Source organism: Procambarus clarkii, chromosome 84, assembly GCF_040958095.1.
Source record: "Procambarus clarkii isolate CNS0578487 chromosome 84, FALCON_Pclarkii_2.0, whole genome shotgun sequence".
Lineage (NCBI taxonomy): Eukaryota > Metazoa > Arthropoda > Malacostraca > Decapoda > Cambaridae > Procambarus > Procambarus clarkii.
In genome coordinates this window covers 21154050-21171549 of record NC_091233.1, presented here as the reverse complement: position 1 = coordinate 21171549, position 17500 = coordinate 21154050, and the positions used below count along the sequence as shown (strand labels likewise).

At 44.1% G+C, this 17500-nt stretch overlaps 2 protein-coding genes across 4 annotated transcripts in view; one reads left to right on the top strand and one right to left on the bottom strand.

Annotated features, from left to right (window-relative positions):
- Positions 1 to 10522, bottom strand: part of LOC138358611 (uncharacterized) — an 11088-nt gene extending 566 nt beyond the window's left edge. The window contains exon 1 of the mRNA XM_069316680.1: positions 10501 to 10522. Within this exon, the coding sequence (XP_069172781.1) occupies positions 10501 to 10522 (22 nt within the window). The remainder of the gene's footprint in view (positions 1 to 10500) is intronic.
- The window catches only part of LOC123774910 (allatostatin-A receptor), a 395408-nt gene that overhangs the window by 195326 nt on the left and 182582 nt on the right, over positions 1 to 17500 (top strand). The window lies entirely within an intron of this gene.

The window sequence follows — 17500 nt, the reverse complement described above, 5'->3', positions numbered from 1 at the left end:
ATAGGCCTTCTGCAGTTACCTTTGTTCTTATGTTCTTATTTATTCACTGAATCACGAGACTATACCCTGGAAACACAAACCGAAACTGTCTCTATTTTCCGCTTGTTACAACTTGTAATAAAGTTGGTACATCTTGGCTTAACGTGTTTATGACGTATTAGAACGTTGTTACAACTTGCTATATTGGTTGTTATAACTGGTTAGGTGGTGTTAAAACTTGTTCGAACGTTGTACCAACGTCGTAGTTTCGGTGTGTGTTTGTCTAGTGATTTCACCAATTTGACGAAGTTAGTTTCACTCAACGAGGTAATAGCTGATTATACCTTGACTCTCAAGACATCTCGTTTTCTATGCAGTGTTTATTTGAACTTCTGTTAATATCCTTTTTTTCAGTGATTACATGTGTATCGACTCTTGATCAATTCTATCTAGTTATTATCTCTTGATATAGAACTTTGTTTCTTTATCTTTTGTGTTTCCTCTTACTCTCCTACTCTCTATGTGTGTCTATGTATGGGCCATAGTTGTTCTACTTTATCTACTTTATCTACTTTATCTATTTAGTTCTACTGTTCTACTTTTGTTCATAGTTGTTCTGTCTGATGTAGCCGTCTGTTTTCTCCCTGTTGGTTCTGTCTGATGTTGCTGTCTGTTTCCCCCTGTTGGTTCTGTCTGATGTAGCTGTCTGTTTCCTCCCTGTTGGTTCTGTCTGATGTAGCCGTCTGTTTCCTCCCTGTTGGTTCTGTCTGATGTAGCTGTCTGTTTCCCCCTGTTGGTTCTGTCTGATGTAGCCGTCTGTTTCCTCCCTGTTGGTTCTGTCTGATGTAGCTGTCTGTTTCCCCCTGTTGGTTCTGTCTGATGTAGCTGTCTGTTTCCCCCTGTTGGTTCTGTCTGATGTAGCTGTCTGTTTCCCCCTGTTGGTTCTGTCTAATGTAGCTGTCTGTTTCCCCCTGTTGGTTCTGTCTGATGTTGCTGTCTGTTTCCCCCCTGTTGGTTCTGTCTGATGTAGCTGTCTGTTTCCTCCCTGTTGGTTCTGTCTAATGTAGCTGTCTGTTTCCCCCTGTTGGTTCTGTCTGATGTTGCTGTCTGTTTCCCCCTGTTGGTTCTGTCTGATGTAGCCGTCTGTTTCTCCCTGTTGGTTCTGTCTGATGTTGCTGTCTGTTTCCCCCTGTTGGTTCTGTCTGATGTTGCTGTCTGTTTCCCCCTGTTGGTTCTGTCTGATGTAGCCGTCTGTTTCCTCCCTGTTGGTTCTGTCTGATGTTGCTGTCTGTTTCCCCCTGTTGGTTCTGTCTGATGTAGCCGTCTGTTTCCTCCCTGTTGGTTCTGTCTGATGTAGCCGTCTGTTTCCCCCTGTTGGTTCTGTCTGATGTAGCTGTCTGTTTCCCCCTGTTGGTTCTGTCTGATGTAGCTGTCTGTTTCCCCCTGTTGGTTCTGTCTGATGTAGCTGTCTGTTTCCTCCTGTTGGTTCTGTCTGTTTCCTCCTGTTGGTTCTGTCTGTTTCCTCCTGTTGGTTCTGTCTGTTTCCCCCTGTTGGTTCTGTCTGATGTAGCCGTCTGTTTCCCCTCTGTGCTTCTGTCAGTCATGCTGTTGACAATGACCTGATAGAGGGTTAAAAGCACTCCAGAAGTTATTATATATTTCATATGTGGTTATTCGACATTTAATATATATTAGGCCACACTGACTGTTCAAAAGAATTGGAAGTCGTGTGATTTTTAACCCAATTCCCGACAGCATTCGGTGACCAATACGGCCATAGATTTGATGAAATATGTTTGGCCCAAATTCCCCACCGAGTGCTGTCGGGAATTGGGTTAAAGGTCAGATAACTTGCAATTCGTTTGAAAAGTCAGTGTGGCCTAATGGTCCAGGACACGCCAAGGTGCATGGAGTCCCCGGGTTCGAATCTACAGAAGACCTAGTAAAGGTCCAAGACCCACGTGGACTCTTAAGGTGCTGAGCCACACCCAGAGAGAGATTAACGAGCGAGTTTTAATGGACAGCTTCACTTTAAGGTCAACAACCACGTCTAACAAAGCCGTCTTCGCGGAAAAAAAATAGTGGAACCTTTACCACAATCGACTTGAGAATGGTCCAGGACGGACCGAAACGTCGTCGTCCCTTCACCTTCTAGTGTGTGGAGAATGGTCCAGGACGGACCGAAACGTCGTCGTCCCTTCACCTTCTAGTGTGTGGAGAATGGTCCAGGACGGACCGAAACGTCGTCGTCCCTTCACCTTCTAGTGTGTGGAGAATGGTCCAGGACGGACCAAAACGTCGTCGTCCCTTCACCTTCTAGTGTGTGGAGAATGGTCCAGGACGGACCGAAACGTCGTCGTCCCTTCACCTTCTAGTGTGTGGAGAATGGTCCAGGACGGACCGAAACGTCGTCGTCCCTTCACCTTCTAGTGTGTGGAGAATGGTCCAGGACGGACCGAAACGTCGTCGTCCCTTCACCTTGTAGTGTGTGGAGAATGGTCCAGGACGGACCGAAACGTCGTCGTCCCTTCACCTTCTAGTGTGTGGTCTGGTCAACCTTTATAAATTTTTGTTGTGGTAAATAGGCCAAGTACCCAGAGGCCCCGTGCTATACCGGCTGCTTTGCGTGTTGGCTTAACGCTTTCTCTCGATAATTACCTTATTTCTCGAGTCTTTGGATAGGAGGAATAAGTAATCGGGGATTCTTTTCATGGAGGGATTGAACTGATTATGGAAAGTGAAGCGGAGTAAGGTAAAGAGGCACAAGCGCACACACACATGCATGCACACTCACTCACTCGCTCACTCACTCACTCACTCACTCACTCACTCACTCACTCACTCACTCACTCACTCACACACACACACACACACACACACACACATGACAGAGCCCGATAGGCTCATGAATCTGTACACCTGTTGATTGACGGTTGAGAGGCGGGACCAAAGAGCCAGAGCTCAACCCCCGCAAACACAACTAGGTGAGTACAACTAGGTGAGTACACACACACACACACACACACACACACACACACACACACACACACACACACACACACACACACACACACACACACACACACACATACAAGATTCTCAGAGGAATTGATAGGGTAGATAAAGACAGACTATTTGACACAAGGGGCACACGCACTAGGGGACACATGTGGAAATTGAGTACCCAAATGAGCCATAGAGACATTAGAAAGAATTTTTTCAGTGTCAGAGTAGTAGACAAATGGAATGCATTAGGCAGTGATGTGGTGGAGGCTGACTCCATACACAGTTTCAAATGTAGATATGATAGAGCCCAATAGGCTCAGGAACCGACGGTTGAGAGGCGGGACCAAAGAGCCAGAGCTCAACCCCCGCAAGCACAACTAGGTGAGTATACACACCATGTAACTAAGAAAAGATTAACAGAAGAAGTCACATTAACGCCAGAGGTTACTTCACTTACTTAAACCTAGTTACTAGACCTAGTTAAGTTACTTACTTAGACGTAGTTACTTCAGCGTAACTAGCAGCGTCTTGTGTTGATCTTAAGGAATATTCTCTAAGCTTTTGTCTTTTCAGAAAGAGCACTTAAGCCCATTTACATTTTTTCTAAGTTTTTAACATTAATTAATTAAATTTAATATTTGTGATGTAAATACAACATATATAAAATGATGTAGTATTTAAGCATTTAAAACACTCCATATTATCATTCAACATCAATGAATTATGAGGACTATCATATTCCTGGGACTTAAGTGCACAGTATTTAAGATGGTGCAATGTTTAACTCACTTGTGTCAACAAATTCAAACTCCGGAGTGAAAACCTGCCAAACACACACCGAAACTACGACGTTGGTACAACGTTCGAACAAGTTTTAACACCTAACCAGTTATAACAACCAATATAGCAAGTTGTAACAACGTTCTAATACGTCATAAACACGTTAAGCCAAGATGTAACAACTTTATTACAAGTTGTAACAAGCGGAAAATAGAGACAGTTTCGGTTTGTGTTTCAAGGGAAGTACAAGACCATTATCCTACCCATTAGGCCATTTTTGGTGTAAAATATATCCCCTGCGTAAACCATTTTCATATCCCTGATTTACAGTCGTACTGTTCACCACCTTCAGAAGGAATGATTTCGAAATCACTCCTTCTGAAGATGTATTAATATACGAAAGTACTTAAGGAAATTCCTGTTTCAATTCTTCCTCCGTGGTCTGACACTGCCATTGATTTTTTTTTGTCCCTAGATGGGTTTGTTTTCCCTGTCTGTGTCCCTGCAATGTGATTTTTGTCGCTAAATAGGTCTTATTTTGTTCCAAGGTGTGATTTTTGTCGCTAAATAGGTCTTATTTTGTTCCAAGGTGTGATTTTTGTCGCTAAATAGGTCTTATTTTGTTCCAAGGTGTGATTTTTGTCGCTAAATAGGTCTTATTTTGTTCCAAGGTGTGATTTTTGTCCCTAAATAGGTCTTATTTTGTTCCAAGGTGTGATTTTTGTCGCTAAATAGGTCTTATTTTGTTCCAAGGTGTGATTTTTGTCCCTAAATAGGTCTTATTTTGTTCCAAGGTGTAATTTTTGTCCCTAAATAGGTCTTATTTTGTTCAAAGGTGTGATTTTTTTCCCTAAATAGGATTTTTAGTATCTAGAGAAGTTTTCCCTAGATGTTTATTTTGATTCCTAGATAAGTGGTTATCCTAAGATTTGTTGTAACTAGAAAAGTTTTTTAGTTCCTTAATGTTTTTCTTGGTCTCTAGGGAAAAAAATTGACTTCAAGGGAGGGAGCCGGTCGGCCGAGCGGACAGCACGCTGGATTTGTGATCCTGTGGTTCTGGGTTCGATCCCAGGCGCCGGCGAGAAACAATGGGCAGAGTTTCTTTCACCCTATGCCCCTGTTACCTAGCAATAAAATAGGTACCTGGGTGTTAGTCAGCTGTCACGGGCTGCTTCCTGGGGGTGGAGGCCTGGTCGAGGACCGGGCCGCGGGGACACTAAAGCCCCGAAATCAGCTCAAGATAAGGGTATTTTTGTCCCTAAATGTTTTTTTTTTTTTTTTTTTTTAGATTTTTGGGTCGCTGGACTATTTTAACACAATGGTTTTTTATTCCTAAATATTTTTGATTTTTGTCCCTATATGGTAAAAATTTTGTCCTTTAATTGTTGTTCTACTTTGAAAGGTTTAGTTTGGCCCCTAGATTGTATTGTGTGTATGTTGTATGATGGCCTCTGTGAATAAATTCATACACGCATACAGGAAAATGTTCTATAATCGTATATACAATTCTTTCCATTACCTTTCCAAAAGATCTAAAATATATATTTGAAGTTATTATGGGGAGCATAATTGATCAAAGTTAGTTGGTAAATTACCCAGAATAAATTCGTAATTTGTATCGCTGTATTTTCCGCTTACCTAAAGTTAAAATTGAACGTGTATTTATAAACCCCTAAATTTGTATGTGCATCAATTTATTCCCCTACCAATTAATTTTTTTTCGGGTCAACTGACTGTATTAACGTATTCAAAAGAGACGAATTATTAATAATATGTCATTAGTAATTATAGCCGTTCAGTACTGCTGTAGTTTAGAGGAAATTTCCCGTGATGATAAGGTATATGAAAGGGATATGAGGACAAGGAGCTGGGATATGAGGGTAAGGAGCTGGGATATGAGGGTAAGGAGGTGGGATATGAGGGTAAGGAGATGGGATATGAGGACAAGGAGCTGGGATATGAGGGTAAGGAGGTGGGATATGAGGACAAGGAGCTGGGATATGAGGGTAAGGAGGTGGGATATGAGGACAAGGAGCTGGGATATGAGGGTAAGGAGCTGGGATATGAGGGTAAGGAGCTGGGATATGAGGACAAGGAGCTGGGATATGAGGACAAGGAGGTGGGATATGAGGACAAGGAGCTGGGATATGAGGGTAAGGAACTGGGATATGAGGGTAAGGAGCTGGGATATGAGGGTAAGGAGCTGGGATATGAGGGTAAGGAGCTGGGATATGAGGACAAGGAGCTGGGATATGAGGGTAAGGAGCTGGGATATGAGGACAAGGAGCTGGGATATGAGGGTAAGGAGCTGGGATATGAGGACAAGGAGCTGGGATATGAGGGTAAGGAGCTGGGATATGAGGGTAAGGAGGTGGGATATGAGGACAAGGAGGTGGGATATGAGGACAAGGAGCTGGGATATGAGGACAAGGAGCTGGGATATGAGGGTAAGGAGATGGGATATGAGGACAAGGAGATGGGATATGAGGACAAGGAGCTGGGATATGAGGGTAAGGAGCTGGGATATGAGGACAAGGAGCTGGGATATGAGGGTAAGGAGCTGGGATATGAGGGTAAGGAGGTGGGATATGAGGACAAGGAGGTGGGATATGAGGACAAGGAGCTGGGATATGAGGACAAGGAGCTGGGATATGAGGGTAAGGAGATGGGATATGAGGACAAGGACCTGGGATATGAGGACAAGGAGCTGGGATATGAGGGTAAGGAGCTGGGATATGAGGACAAGGAGATGGGATATGAAGACAAGGAGATGGGATATGAGGACAAGGATATGGGATATGAGGACAAGGAGCTGGGATATGAGGACAAGGACCTGGGATATAAGGACAAGGACCTGGGATATAAGAACGAGGGTCAAGGTATCTTTTAAAACCCCCCTTGAGTTATCAGGGAGCAAACGCCGACCCAGCAAAGAGCAAGGCCACCGCTCTTCCAATCAGTCCAAGTGATTTTTCCACATCCATTGAACAAGGGTGTTACCCCTCGGAGGCCACAGACACGCCAATCACAGTCTGACTGATCCGCAAAACTCTCAATATATTAACAAAAGCAACCTCGTAGTGGTTGCCTCGTGGGGTCTCGTAGCCTGGTGGATAGCGCGCAGGACTCGTAATTCTGTGGCGCGGGTTCGATTCCCGCACGAGGCAGAAACAAATGGGCAAAGTTTCTTTCACCCTGAATGCCCCTGTTACCTAGCAGTAAATAGGTACCTGGGTGTTAGTCAGCTGTCACGGGCTGCTTCCTGGGGGTGTAGGCCTGGTCAAGGACCGGACCGCGGAGACACTAAAAAGCCCCGAAATCAACTCAAGATAACCTCAAGATAATCAAGTGGCTTTCCCGCTTTTAAACTTTGTAATAAACTGTCAACAAAACATGATGGAGGAGAGATGTACAGGTTTCGTAAATAGTTGATGACTCGTGGCCTAGGTGGGGTTTTATGGGGCATTGTTTAGGGTTTTGCCACCAAGAGCAAAGCCATTACGACTATAGAGCACTGGGAAGGGGTCAGGATAAGGATTTGGGGGATGGGACGAGGGGAAGGGAATGGTGCCCAACCACTTGTGGACGGTCGGGGATTGAACGCCGACCTGCATGGAGCGAGACTGTCCAGCGGTTGGGCTCAAATAAAAAAATGAAAATTGGGTGAATTTGTGATTTGGCTACATGAGGGTGTGAGGCAATTGATGAGTGAGTCAGCTATCTTGAGATGGTTATCTTGAGATGATTTGGGGCTTTTAGTGTCCCCGCGGCCCGGTCCTCGACCAGGCCTCGACCCCCAGGAAGCAGCCCGTGACAGCTGACTAACACCCAGGTACCTATTTTACTGCTAGGTAACAGGGGCATTCAGGGTGAAAGAAACTTTGCCCATTTGTTTCTGCCTCGTGCGGGAATCGAACCCGCGCCACAGAACTACGAGTCCTGCGCGCTATCCACCAGGCTACGAGGCCCCTTCTATAGGTTGAGTGTAAGCATGAGTCACAAGGATGTGAATCACCAGTGAGGGTGGTTATCTTGAGGTTATCTTGAGATGATTTCGGGGCTTTTTAGTGTCCCCGCGGCCCGGTCCTTGACCAGGCCTCCACCCCCAGGAAGCAGCCCGTGACAGCTGACTAACACCCAGGTACCTATTTTACTGCTAGGTAACAGGGGCATAGGGTGAAAGAAACTGCCCATTGTTTCTCGCCGGCGCCTGGGATCGAACCCAGGACCACAGGATCACAAGTCCAGCGTGCTGTCCGACCGGCTCCCTGTGTGTGTGTGTGAGTGTGAGGATTATCACACAAATTATGAGTAAGACGTGTGCCTCACATATGAGTAAACTGGTGTTGCTGCACACAGGTGTGAGGGAGGGCGTGGGGTCCATGGTGAGGCTACACTTGGCACTCCTTCTCTGGCACTGGGCGGGTGCCACACAGACTAATACTCTCACGCAAAAAGTCATAATGCTCCTTCTGAGAGCATATTTCCTCTTGCTTCGTCTTTCGGATTAAATGTTTATTTCTGTCTCGTCTGGTAGGGTGTGGAGCGCGGTATGCTGTCACGGTATGCTGTATGCTGTCACGGTATGCTGTATGCTGTCACGGTATGCTGTATGCTGTCACGGTATGCTGTATGCTGTCACGGTATGCTGTATGCTGTCACGGTATGCTGTATGCTGTCACGGTAAGCTGTGTGCTGTCACGGTATGCTGTATGCTGTCACGGTATGTTGTATGCTGTCACGGTATGCTGCCTCGGTATGCTGTATGCTGTCACGGTATGCTGTATGCTGTCACAGTATGCTGTATGCTGTCACGGTATGCTGTATGCTGTCACGGTATGTTGTATGCTGTCACGGTATGCTGTATGCTGTCACGGTATGCTGTATGCTGTCACGGTATGTTGTATGCTGTCACGGTATGCTGTATGCTGTCACGGTATGCTGTATGCTGTCACGGTATGCTGCCTCGGTATGCTGTATGCTGTCACGGTATGCTGTATGCTGTCACAGTATGCTGTATGCTGTCACGGTATGCTGTATGCTGTCACGGTATGCTGTGTGCTGGCACGGTATGCTGTATGCTGTCACGGTATGTTGTATGCTGTCACGGTATGCTGCCTCGGTATGCTGTATGCTGTCACGGTATGCTGTATGCTGTCACAGTATGCTGTATGCTGTCACGGTATGCTGTCACGGTACGGCTCCAGGACTTGATAAAGCTCCAGACTTAATAGGGTCCAAGACGGTACAATACCCTCATATATCGTCGTACCTTACTGTATAGACTACAATACTTGTATTGTGTAGTCTATTGTTCCAGTTCTTCGTTTATCAAGTCTCTCTTTCTCCCTCTTTCCTTACTCCGGGGCTGAAGACTGAGACTTATCTTCACATTTTAATAAAAATATTCCCCTCTATCTTCTCCATATTTCCTCTTTCGGTCTGACATTAATCTACTATTTGCATTTCTTATGTTATCTTTCATGCTTTTTACGTCTCTTTTGATAGTTGATAAATGCTCAAAAATAACGAAAAAATATATGTGTATACTGTGGCAGAAACTTTAATATTCAGAATGTAACAAAATCCATTGTTTTTTTCCTTGCCATTGTTTCTCGAAGTTTCTCGCTCCTCGTCTGATTTTTATCCATATTATATAATTCTCTGTAAATCTCTTTTTTTCATGTGTACTGGATGCTGTGAGGTGTTCTGTATGTGGTGTTCAATATGTGCTGTTATATGTGTGTTCTGGTATGTACACAGTGGTCTATGTGAGGTGTATTGTATGTGGTGTTCAATATGTGCTGTTATATGTGTGTTCTGGTATGTACACAGTGGTCTATGTGAGGTGTATTGTATGTGGTGTTCAATATGTGCTGTTATATGTGTGTTCTGGTCTGTACATAATGGTCTGAGGTGTTCTGTATGTGGTGTTCAATATGTGCTGTTATATGTGTGCTCTGGTATGTACATAGTGGTCTGAGGTGTTCTGTATGTGGCGTTCAATATGTGCTGTTATATGTGTGTTCTTGTATGTACACAGTGGTCTATGTGAGGTGTTCTGTATGTGGCGTTCAATATGTGCTGTTATATGTGTGTTCTGGTATGTACACAATGGTCTATGTGAGGTGTTCTGTATGTGGTGTTCAATATGTACTGTTATATGTGTGTTCTGGTATGTACACAGTGGTCTATGTGAGGTGTTCTGTACATGGTGTTCTTGCATTCTGGCTAAGCATATCAATAACCCCTTACAATGTTCCTATATTAACAAACTCATCAGGCAAACTGCGTTTTTTGTGTACCAAATCTCACATATTAATAAATCTGTTTGTACCAAAGAAAGCGTATTACGAATTGTTTGGTCTAAAAAGATGTTCATTTATGATCCATAAAGGTTTTTTTTGTTATTTCTGTGTCTGGAAGCGCTTATAATTTCTTTGGCTATCACTCATGCCCCATTTTGATATCTACCCAACACTTTCCATTTTGTTATCTACCTCCCCTTCGCTTGCTGTTCTACATATATTCTATTTTTTGACATTCTCATCATCATCTATTCAGAATCCTACGATCCTACGATGACGAATGCAGCCATTCTGCATTCGTCATCTGGATTCACAAGAAATGCATTTTCATATCTGTATTTCTCATTTCCTCATGCAGCGAAACTCACTATGGTTCTCACTCTTGTATCTCCTCATTTTCACTTTTGTACCTCACTCAAAATCTCACTTTCACTCTTGTATCTCCTCATTTTCACTTTTGTACCTCACTCAAAATCTCACTTTCACTCTTGTATCTCCTCATTTTCACTTTTGTACCTCACTCAAAATCTCACTTTCACTCTTGTATCTCCTCATTTTCACTTTTGTACCTCACTCAAAATCTCACTTTCACTCTTGTATCTCCTCATTTTATTCGAAAATTCAGATATTTACGATTTTCTAGAATTCAGATACATCTGATTTTTTAGAATTCAGATAAATCTGATTTTCTAGAATTCAGGCGTTTACGATTTTCTGTTGACTTCCTGTATGCAACTTTTACTCACATATTCTAATCTATTGATGTTACATTTATGCAATCGCTTGCGAAACCTTTACATCTTTTCGTAATAAATTTTTGTTTTACATTTATTAAACAATTTAAACGAGGTTGTTTATAACACAAATAACCTTGAGTTGTGAAGTTTCAAAGTTTGTGTTTTGTTTAATTAATGTAATCAAAGTTGCCATGAGTAAGAAAAGATCTACTGGTTTCGTAATATGATGCACAAATGCTTAATGAATCTTGGCCTGGGATTTATTTTTTTTTTGTAAAAAATAAAAACAAATTATTATTTGTTTTACTTGATTTGTTAATTTATGCATCAAATATGAATGCATATAAATTCTATGAACATTCTAAATGTTCAATAAATATGTTCAGCCTGCAAATTCAAGTATTCAAGATTCAGTAAGTTTTCACAATGTAAAAAATTAATTTTCCATCTTCATATTGTATTTTTATAGCATCAATACACATTTTTAACATTCAATAAATATTTTATCTATAATAAAATTTAACAAGGAGCTTCAAATGTGTATTAACATTTAATACACATTTGAAATCTTCATTAAATATATTCGATAACAAATTTCAACATTTGTAAAACCTTTTCTGCCTTCAAATAAGCACTTTAAAACAGTAAACATTCGCTATCTTCAATACACATTCTCTCGCTATAATATAAATTACCACTTTTAATTAAGTTTTTAAACTTTCCATAAATATATTAATTATTTAATACGTATTCTCAAACATTTAAAAAAAATCGAGTCTTATACAGCATTGAAAACATTATTAAACACTTAAACACATAAATAAAAAAACTTTCTTGGCATCAGTAAACATCAGAAAATATTTTAACACATCAATAAAGTTAAAAACAACAAAATTATATGGTTTAATGATTTAAAAAATCATTAAATATATATGATTTAAAATACATATTTAATATATGATTTAAAAAATCATTAAGTGCCTCAAATTAATTAAGCAACTTAAATCATCAATAACACACTTTAAGGCATCAATTAACACTTTAAAATGTAAATAAACTTTTTAAACTTTCAATAAACAAAAAATTTGCATGTCAAGTGTTCATTCGAAACTTCAAATTTAATGTTCATGATTGTTCACTTTCCAGAACAGCCTTCAAATTAATGCTGATTCAGTAATATTATTACTGAAAGAATATGATATTTTCTGACAAAAAAATCCCATAATGTACCCCATAAAAATTTAATATTCAAGTTAGATTTTTTGTTAGGATTTTATAAATGTTTTTTACATATCAAAGATTGAAGTGCACTGATGAAGAAAAAGTTTAGAATTTTAATGGGTATGAATTATGAGTTTTAATGGATTTTTATTTTAATTTTATATTAATTTTTAATTTTAACGGGTATGGGTATGAAACAGTTGGAGAAGAAAATGTACTTTGAAACACGAAATTTGCAATAGTTTATTACTCAGGCATAATTAGCTTGGAATATTTGCCAATCTGTAAAAAAAAAATATGTTTTCTCTAATCAGAAACGTTATGAACCCAAGCAACCCACTCAACCCACCTGGACTGTTGCATAGAACATTCCATTTTACGGTGCTTAAATTCGTGTTAATGCATCGCTTTTTTAACGTATTGGTTGATTCCGTGCAAAACACGACCTAATATCACAGAGGATGTGATGGGCCATGAGTCTGATTGGATTGCTGACACAGGATGTAGATCCAGTAACTGGGTGAGAGGGAGATAGAGAGAGAGAGAGAGAGAGAGAGAGAGAGAGAGAGAGAGAGAGAGAGAGAGACAGAGAGAGACAGAGAGAGAGACAGAGAGAGACAGAGAGAGAGAGAGACAGAGACAGAGACAGAGAGAGAGACAGAGAGAGAGAGAGAGACAGAGAGAGAGAGAGAGACAGAGAGAGAGAGAGAGAGAGAGAGAGAGAGAGAGAGAGAGAGAGAGAGAGAGAGAGAGAGAGAGAGAGACAGAGAGAGAGAGAGACAGAGAGAGAGAGAGAGAGAGAGAGAGAGAGAGAGAGAGAGAGAGAGAGAGAGAGAGAGAGAGAGAGAGACAGAGAGAGAGAGAGACAGAGAGAGAGAGAGAGAGAGAGAGAGAGAGAGAGAGAGAGAGAGAGAGAGAGAGACAGAGAGAGAGAGAGAGAGAGAGAGAGAGAGAGAGAGAGAGAGAGAGAGAGAGAGAGAGAGCGAGACAGAGAGAGAGAGACAGAGAGAGAGAGAGAGAGAGAGAGAGAGAGAGAGAGAGAGAGAGAGAGAGAGAGAGAGAGAGAGAGAGAGAGAGAGAGAGACAGACAGAGAGAGAGAGACAGAGAGAGAGAGAGAGAGAGAGAGAGAGAGAGAGAGAGAGAGAGAGAGAGTTTGAGAGACAGAGACAGAGAGAGAGAGAGAGAGAGACAGAGAGAGAGAGAGAGAGAGAGAGAGAGAGAGAGAGAGAGAGAGAGAGAGAGAGAGAGAGTTTGAGAGACAGAGACAGAGAGAGAGAGAGAGAGAGACAGAGAGAGAGAGAGAGAGAGAGAGAGAGAGAGAGACAGAGAGAGAGAGAGAGAGAGAGAGAGAGAGAGAGAGAGAGAGAGAGAGAGAGAGTTTGAGAGACAGAGACAGAGAGAGAGAGAGAGAGAGACAGAGAGAGAGAGAGAGAGAGAGAGAGAGAGAGAGAGAGAGAGAGAGAGAGAGAGAGAGAGAGAGAGAGAGAGAGAGAGAGAGAGTTTGAGAGACAGAGAGAGAGAGAGAGAGAGAGAGAGAGAGAGAGAGAGAGAGAGAGAGAGAGAGAGAGAGCGAGCACACAGGTACCCATTCCTGTACCAAACGCGAAGTTCTCTCCAAACATGGAGATATAGCTACACCGCCAAGATCAAGGCGGATCAAGGCTGGCATGTTTGTATAACACAAATTGTGTTGCAAAGCGTTTTATCGAGGACAAAATATATATGTTTCCCCTTGAACCTGTTGACGACGCCTTCGTGTATACAAACTGCAGTCTGGCAGATTTAGACTCAGAAAACGGGATAATAGTCGACTCTAGTGTATATAGATCGTTGGGAATGGAAACTCTTGCATGGAAAATACCCTTCACTCTAGCATCCAGGCCAGAGTGAGCACACTGAGGGCGTCTAGCGTAGGTGGCATACCTGGTTGATGGGGTTCTGGGAGTTCTTCTACTCCCCAAGCCCGGCCCGAGGCCAGACTTGACTTGTGAGAGTTTGGTCCACCAGGCTGTTGCTTGGAGCGGCCCGCAGGCCCACATATACCTGGTTGATGGGGTTCTGGGAGTTCTTCTACTCCCCAAGCCCGGCCCGAGGCCAGACTTGACTTGTGAGAGTTTGGTCCACCAGGCTGTTGCTTGGAGCGGCCCGCAGGCCCACATATACCTGGTTGATGGGGTTCTGGGAGTTCTTCTACTCCCCAAGCCCGGCCCGAGGCCAGGCTTGACTTGTGAGAGTTTGGTCCACCAGGCTGTTGCTTGGAGCGGCCCGCAGGCCCACATATACCTGGTTGATGGGGTTCTGGGAGTTCTTCTACTCCCCAAGCCCGGCCCGAGGCCAGGCTTGACTTGTGAGAGTTTGGTCCACCAGGCTGTTGCTTGGAGCGGCCCGCAGGCCCACATATACCTGGTTGATGGGGTTCTGGGAGTTCTTCTACTCCCCAAGCCCGGCCCGAGGCCAGACTTGACTTGTGAGAGTTTGGTCCACCAGGCATAGGTTCGAATGCTTTCTGTAGCGTTCGAATTTATGTTGGAAGGAGAAGCGTGTTGACTGCTCCACGGACGTGGATTGGCCCGTGTCGCAGTTCAGTGTACGAGTTTTAATCTTGATGTTTTCAACGCTAAAAATCTCGATTCCAGCGTTTTCTACTTAAGGATAGTTAGAAAGAACTTACGTATATTGAGATATATGCTTCAAGCAAATTAGAAATTAGTTTTTTTTGGCAATTCTGGTTGTGTCTGTGAGTCTGTTGATCAGTCTGTGAGTCTGTTGATCAGTCTGTGAGTCTGTTGATCAGTCTGTGAGTCTGTTGATCAGTCTGTGAGTCTGTTGATCAGTCTGTGAGTCTGTTGATCAGTCTGTGAGTCTGTTGATCAGTCTGTGAGTCTGTTGATCAGTCTGTGAGTCTGTTGATCAGTCTGTGAGTCAGTCTGTTGATCAGTCTGTGAGTCTGTTGATCAGTCTGTGAGTCTGTTGATCAGTCTGTGAGTCTGTTGATCAGTCTGTGAGTCTGTTGATCAGTCTGTGAGTCTGTTGATCAGTCTGTGAGTCTGTTGATCAGTCTGTGAGTCTGTTGATCAGGGCGTTTTGTTCTTGATATTCTGTTGTCCTTCAAGGGCCTTTAATGTCACATTAGCTTCTGTTGGTCCTCTAGTTCCTGTTGTCCCTCTAGTGTTGTGACAGAGTGAGCTCTCGAGCATCTAATCGACCAATAGCGGCGATATAGATTTCTCGCTAGCTTGTTGACCAGACCACACACTAGAAGGTGAAGGGACGACGACGTTTCGGTCCGTCCTGGACCATTCTCAAGTCGATTGAGTCAAGTCAATCTTCTCTCTTCTCCGAGAGAAGACATTACGATAACTTATAAGGCACTTTAGTACGGCAATTTATTGATGTAGGAAAACCTTAGGGGTACAGGCTGGATACATAACTGTATCGGAGGTTCAGATTTAGGGGAGCCGGTCGGCCGAGCGGACAGCACGCTGGACTTGTGGTCCTGTGGTCCCGGGTTCGATCCCGGACGCCGGCGAGAAACAATGGGCAGAGTTTCTTTCTCTCTATGCCCCTGTTACCTAGCAGTAAAATAGGTACCTGGGTGTTAGTCAGCTGTCACGGGCTGCTTCCTGGGGGTGGAGGCCTGGTCGAGGACCGGGCCGCGGGGACACTAAAGCCCCGAAATCATCTCAAGATAACCTCAAGATAGGTAACCCCCTTACTTATTGGATTCTATATATTGCCCTCTGGTTGGCAACACGCCCGTATGACCAATACTGAAGCTAATATAGGCAAGTTATCTGCCCAATTGTATCGTCGCTACCATATCCTACCCCAGAGGGACTCCAAGGAGGGTGCTGGCCTCAGGATTGATCATGTGATCACTGGGTACTGAGGCTCCTAGGAGGGTGCTGGCCTCAGGATTGATCATGTGATCACTGGGTATTGAGGCTCCTAGGAGGGTGCTGGCCTCAGGATTGATCATGTGATCACTGGGTATTGAGGCTCCTAGGAGGGTGCTGGCCTCAGGATTGATCATGTGATCACTGGGTACTGAGGCCCCAAGGAGGGTGCTGGCCTCAGGATTGATCATGTGATCACTGGGTACTGAGGCTCCTAGGAGGGTGCTGACTTCAGAATTGATTATGTGATCACTGGGTAGTGAGGCCCCAAGGAGGGTGCTGGCCTCAGGATTGATCATGTGATCACTGGGTACTGAGGCTCCTAGGAGGGTGCTGGCCTCAGGATTGATCATATGGTCACTGGGTACTGAGGCTCCTAGGAAGGTGCTGGCTTCAGGATTGATCATATGGTCACTGGGTACTGAGGCTCCTAGGAGGGTGCTGGCCTCAGGATTGATCATATGGTCACTGGGTACTGAGGCCCCAAGGAGGGTGCTGGCCTCAGGATTGATCATGTGATCACTGGGTACTGAGGCTCCTAGGAGGGTGCTGGCCTCAGGATTGATCATATGATCACTGGGTATTGAGGCTCCCATGAGGGTGCTGGCTTCAGGATTGATCATATGATCACTGGGTATTGAGGCTCCTAGGAGGGTGCTGGCCTCAGGATTGATCATGTGATCACTGGGTACTGAGGCTCCTAGGAGGGTGCTGGCCTCAGGATTGATCATATGGTCACTGGGTACTGAGGCTCCTAGGAGGGTGCTGGCCTCAGGATTGATCATGTGATCACTGGGTACTGAGGCTCCTAGGAGGGTGCTGGCTTCAGGATTGATCATATGATCACTGGGTACTGAGGCTCCTAGGAGGGTGCTGGCTTCAGGATTGATCATATGATCACTGGGTATTGAGGCCCCAAGGAGGGTGCTGGCCTCAGGATTGATCATATGATCACTGGGTATTGAGGCTCCTAGGAGGGTGCTGGCTTCAGGATTGATCATATGATCACTGGGTATTGAGGCTCCTAGGAGGGTGCTGGCCTCAGGATTGATCATATGATCACTGGGTACTGAGGCTCCTAGGAGGGTGCTGGCCTCAGGATTGATCATGTGATCACTGGGTACTGAGGCTCCTAGGAGGGTGCTGGCCTCAGGATTGATCATATGATCACTGGGTATTGAGGCTCCTAGGAGGGTGCTGGCCTCAGGATTGATCATATGGTCACTGGGTACTGAGGCCCCAAGGAGGGTGCTGGCTTCAGGATTGATCATATGATCACTGGGTATTGAGGCTCCTAGGAGGGTGCTGGCCTCAGGATTGATCATATGATCACTGGGTATTGAGGCTCCTAGGAGGGTGCTGGCTTCAGGATTGATCATATGATCACTGGGTATTGAGGCTCCTAGGAGGGTGCTGGCTTCAGGATTGATCATATGATCACTGGGTATTGAGGCTCCTAGGAGGGTGCTGGCCTCAGGATTGATCATATGATCACTGGGTATTGAGGCTCCTAGGAGGGTGCTGGCCTCAGGATTGATCATGTGATCACTGGGTACTGAGGCCCCAAGGAGG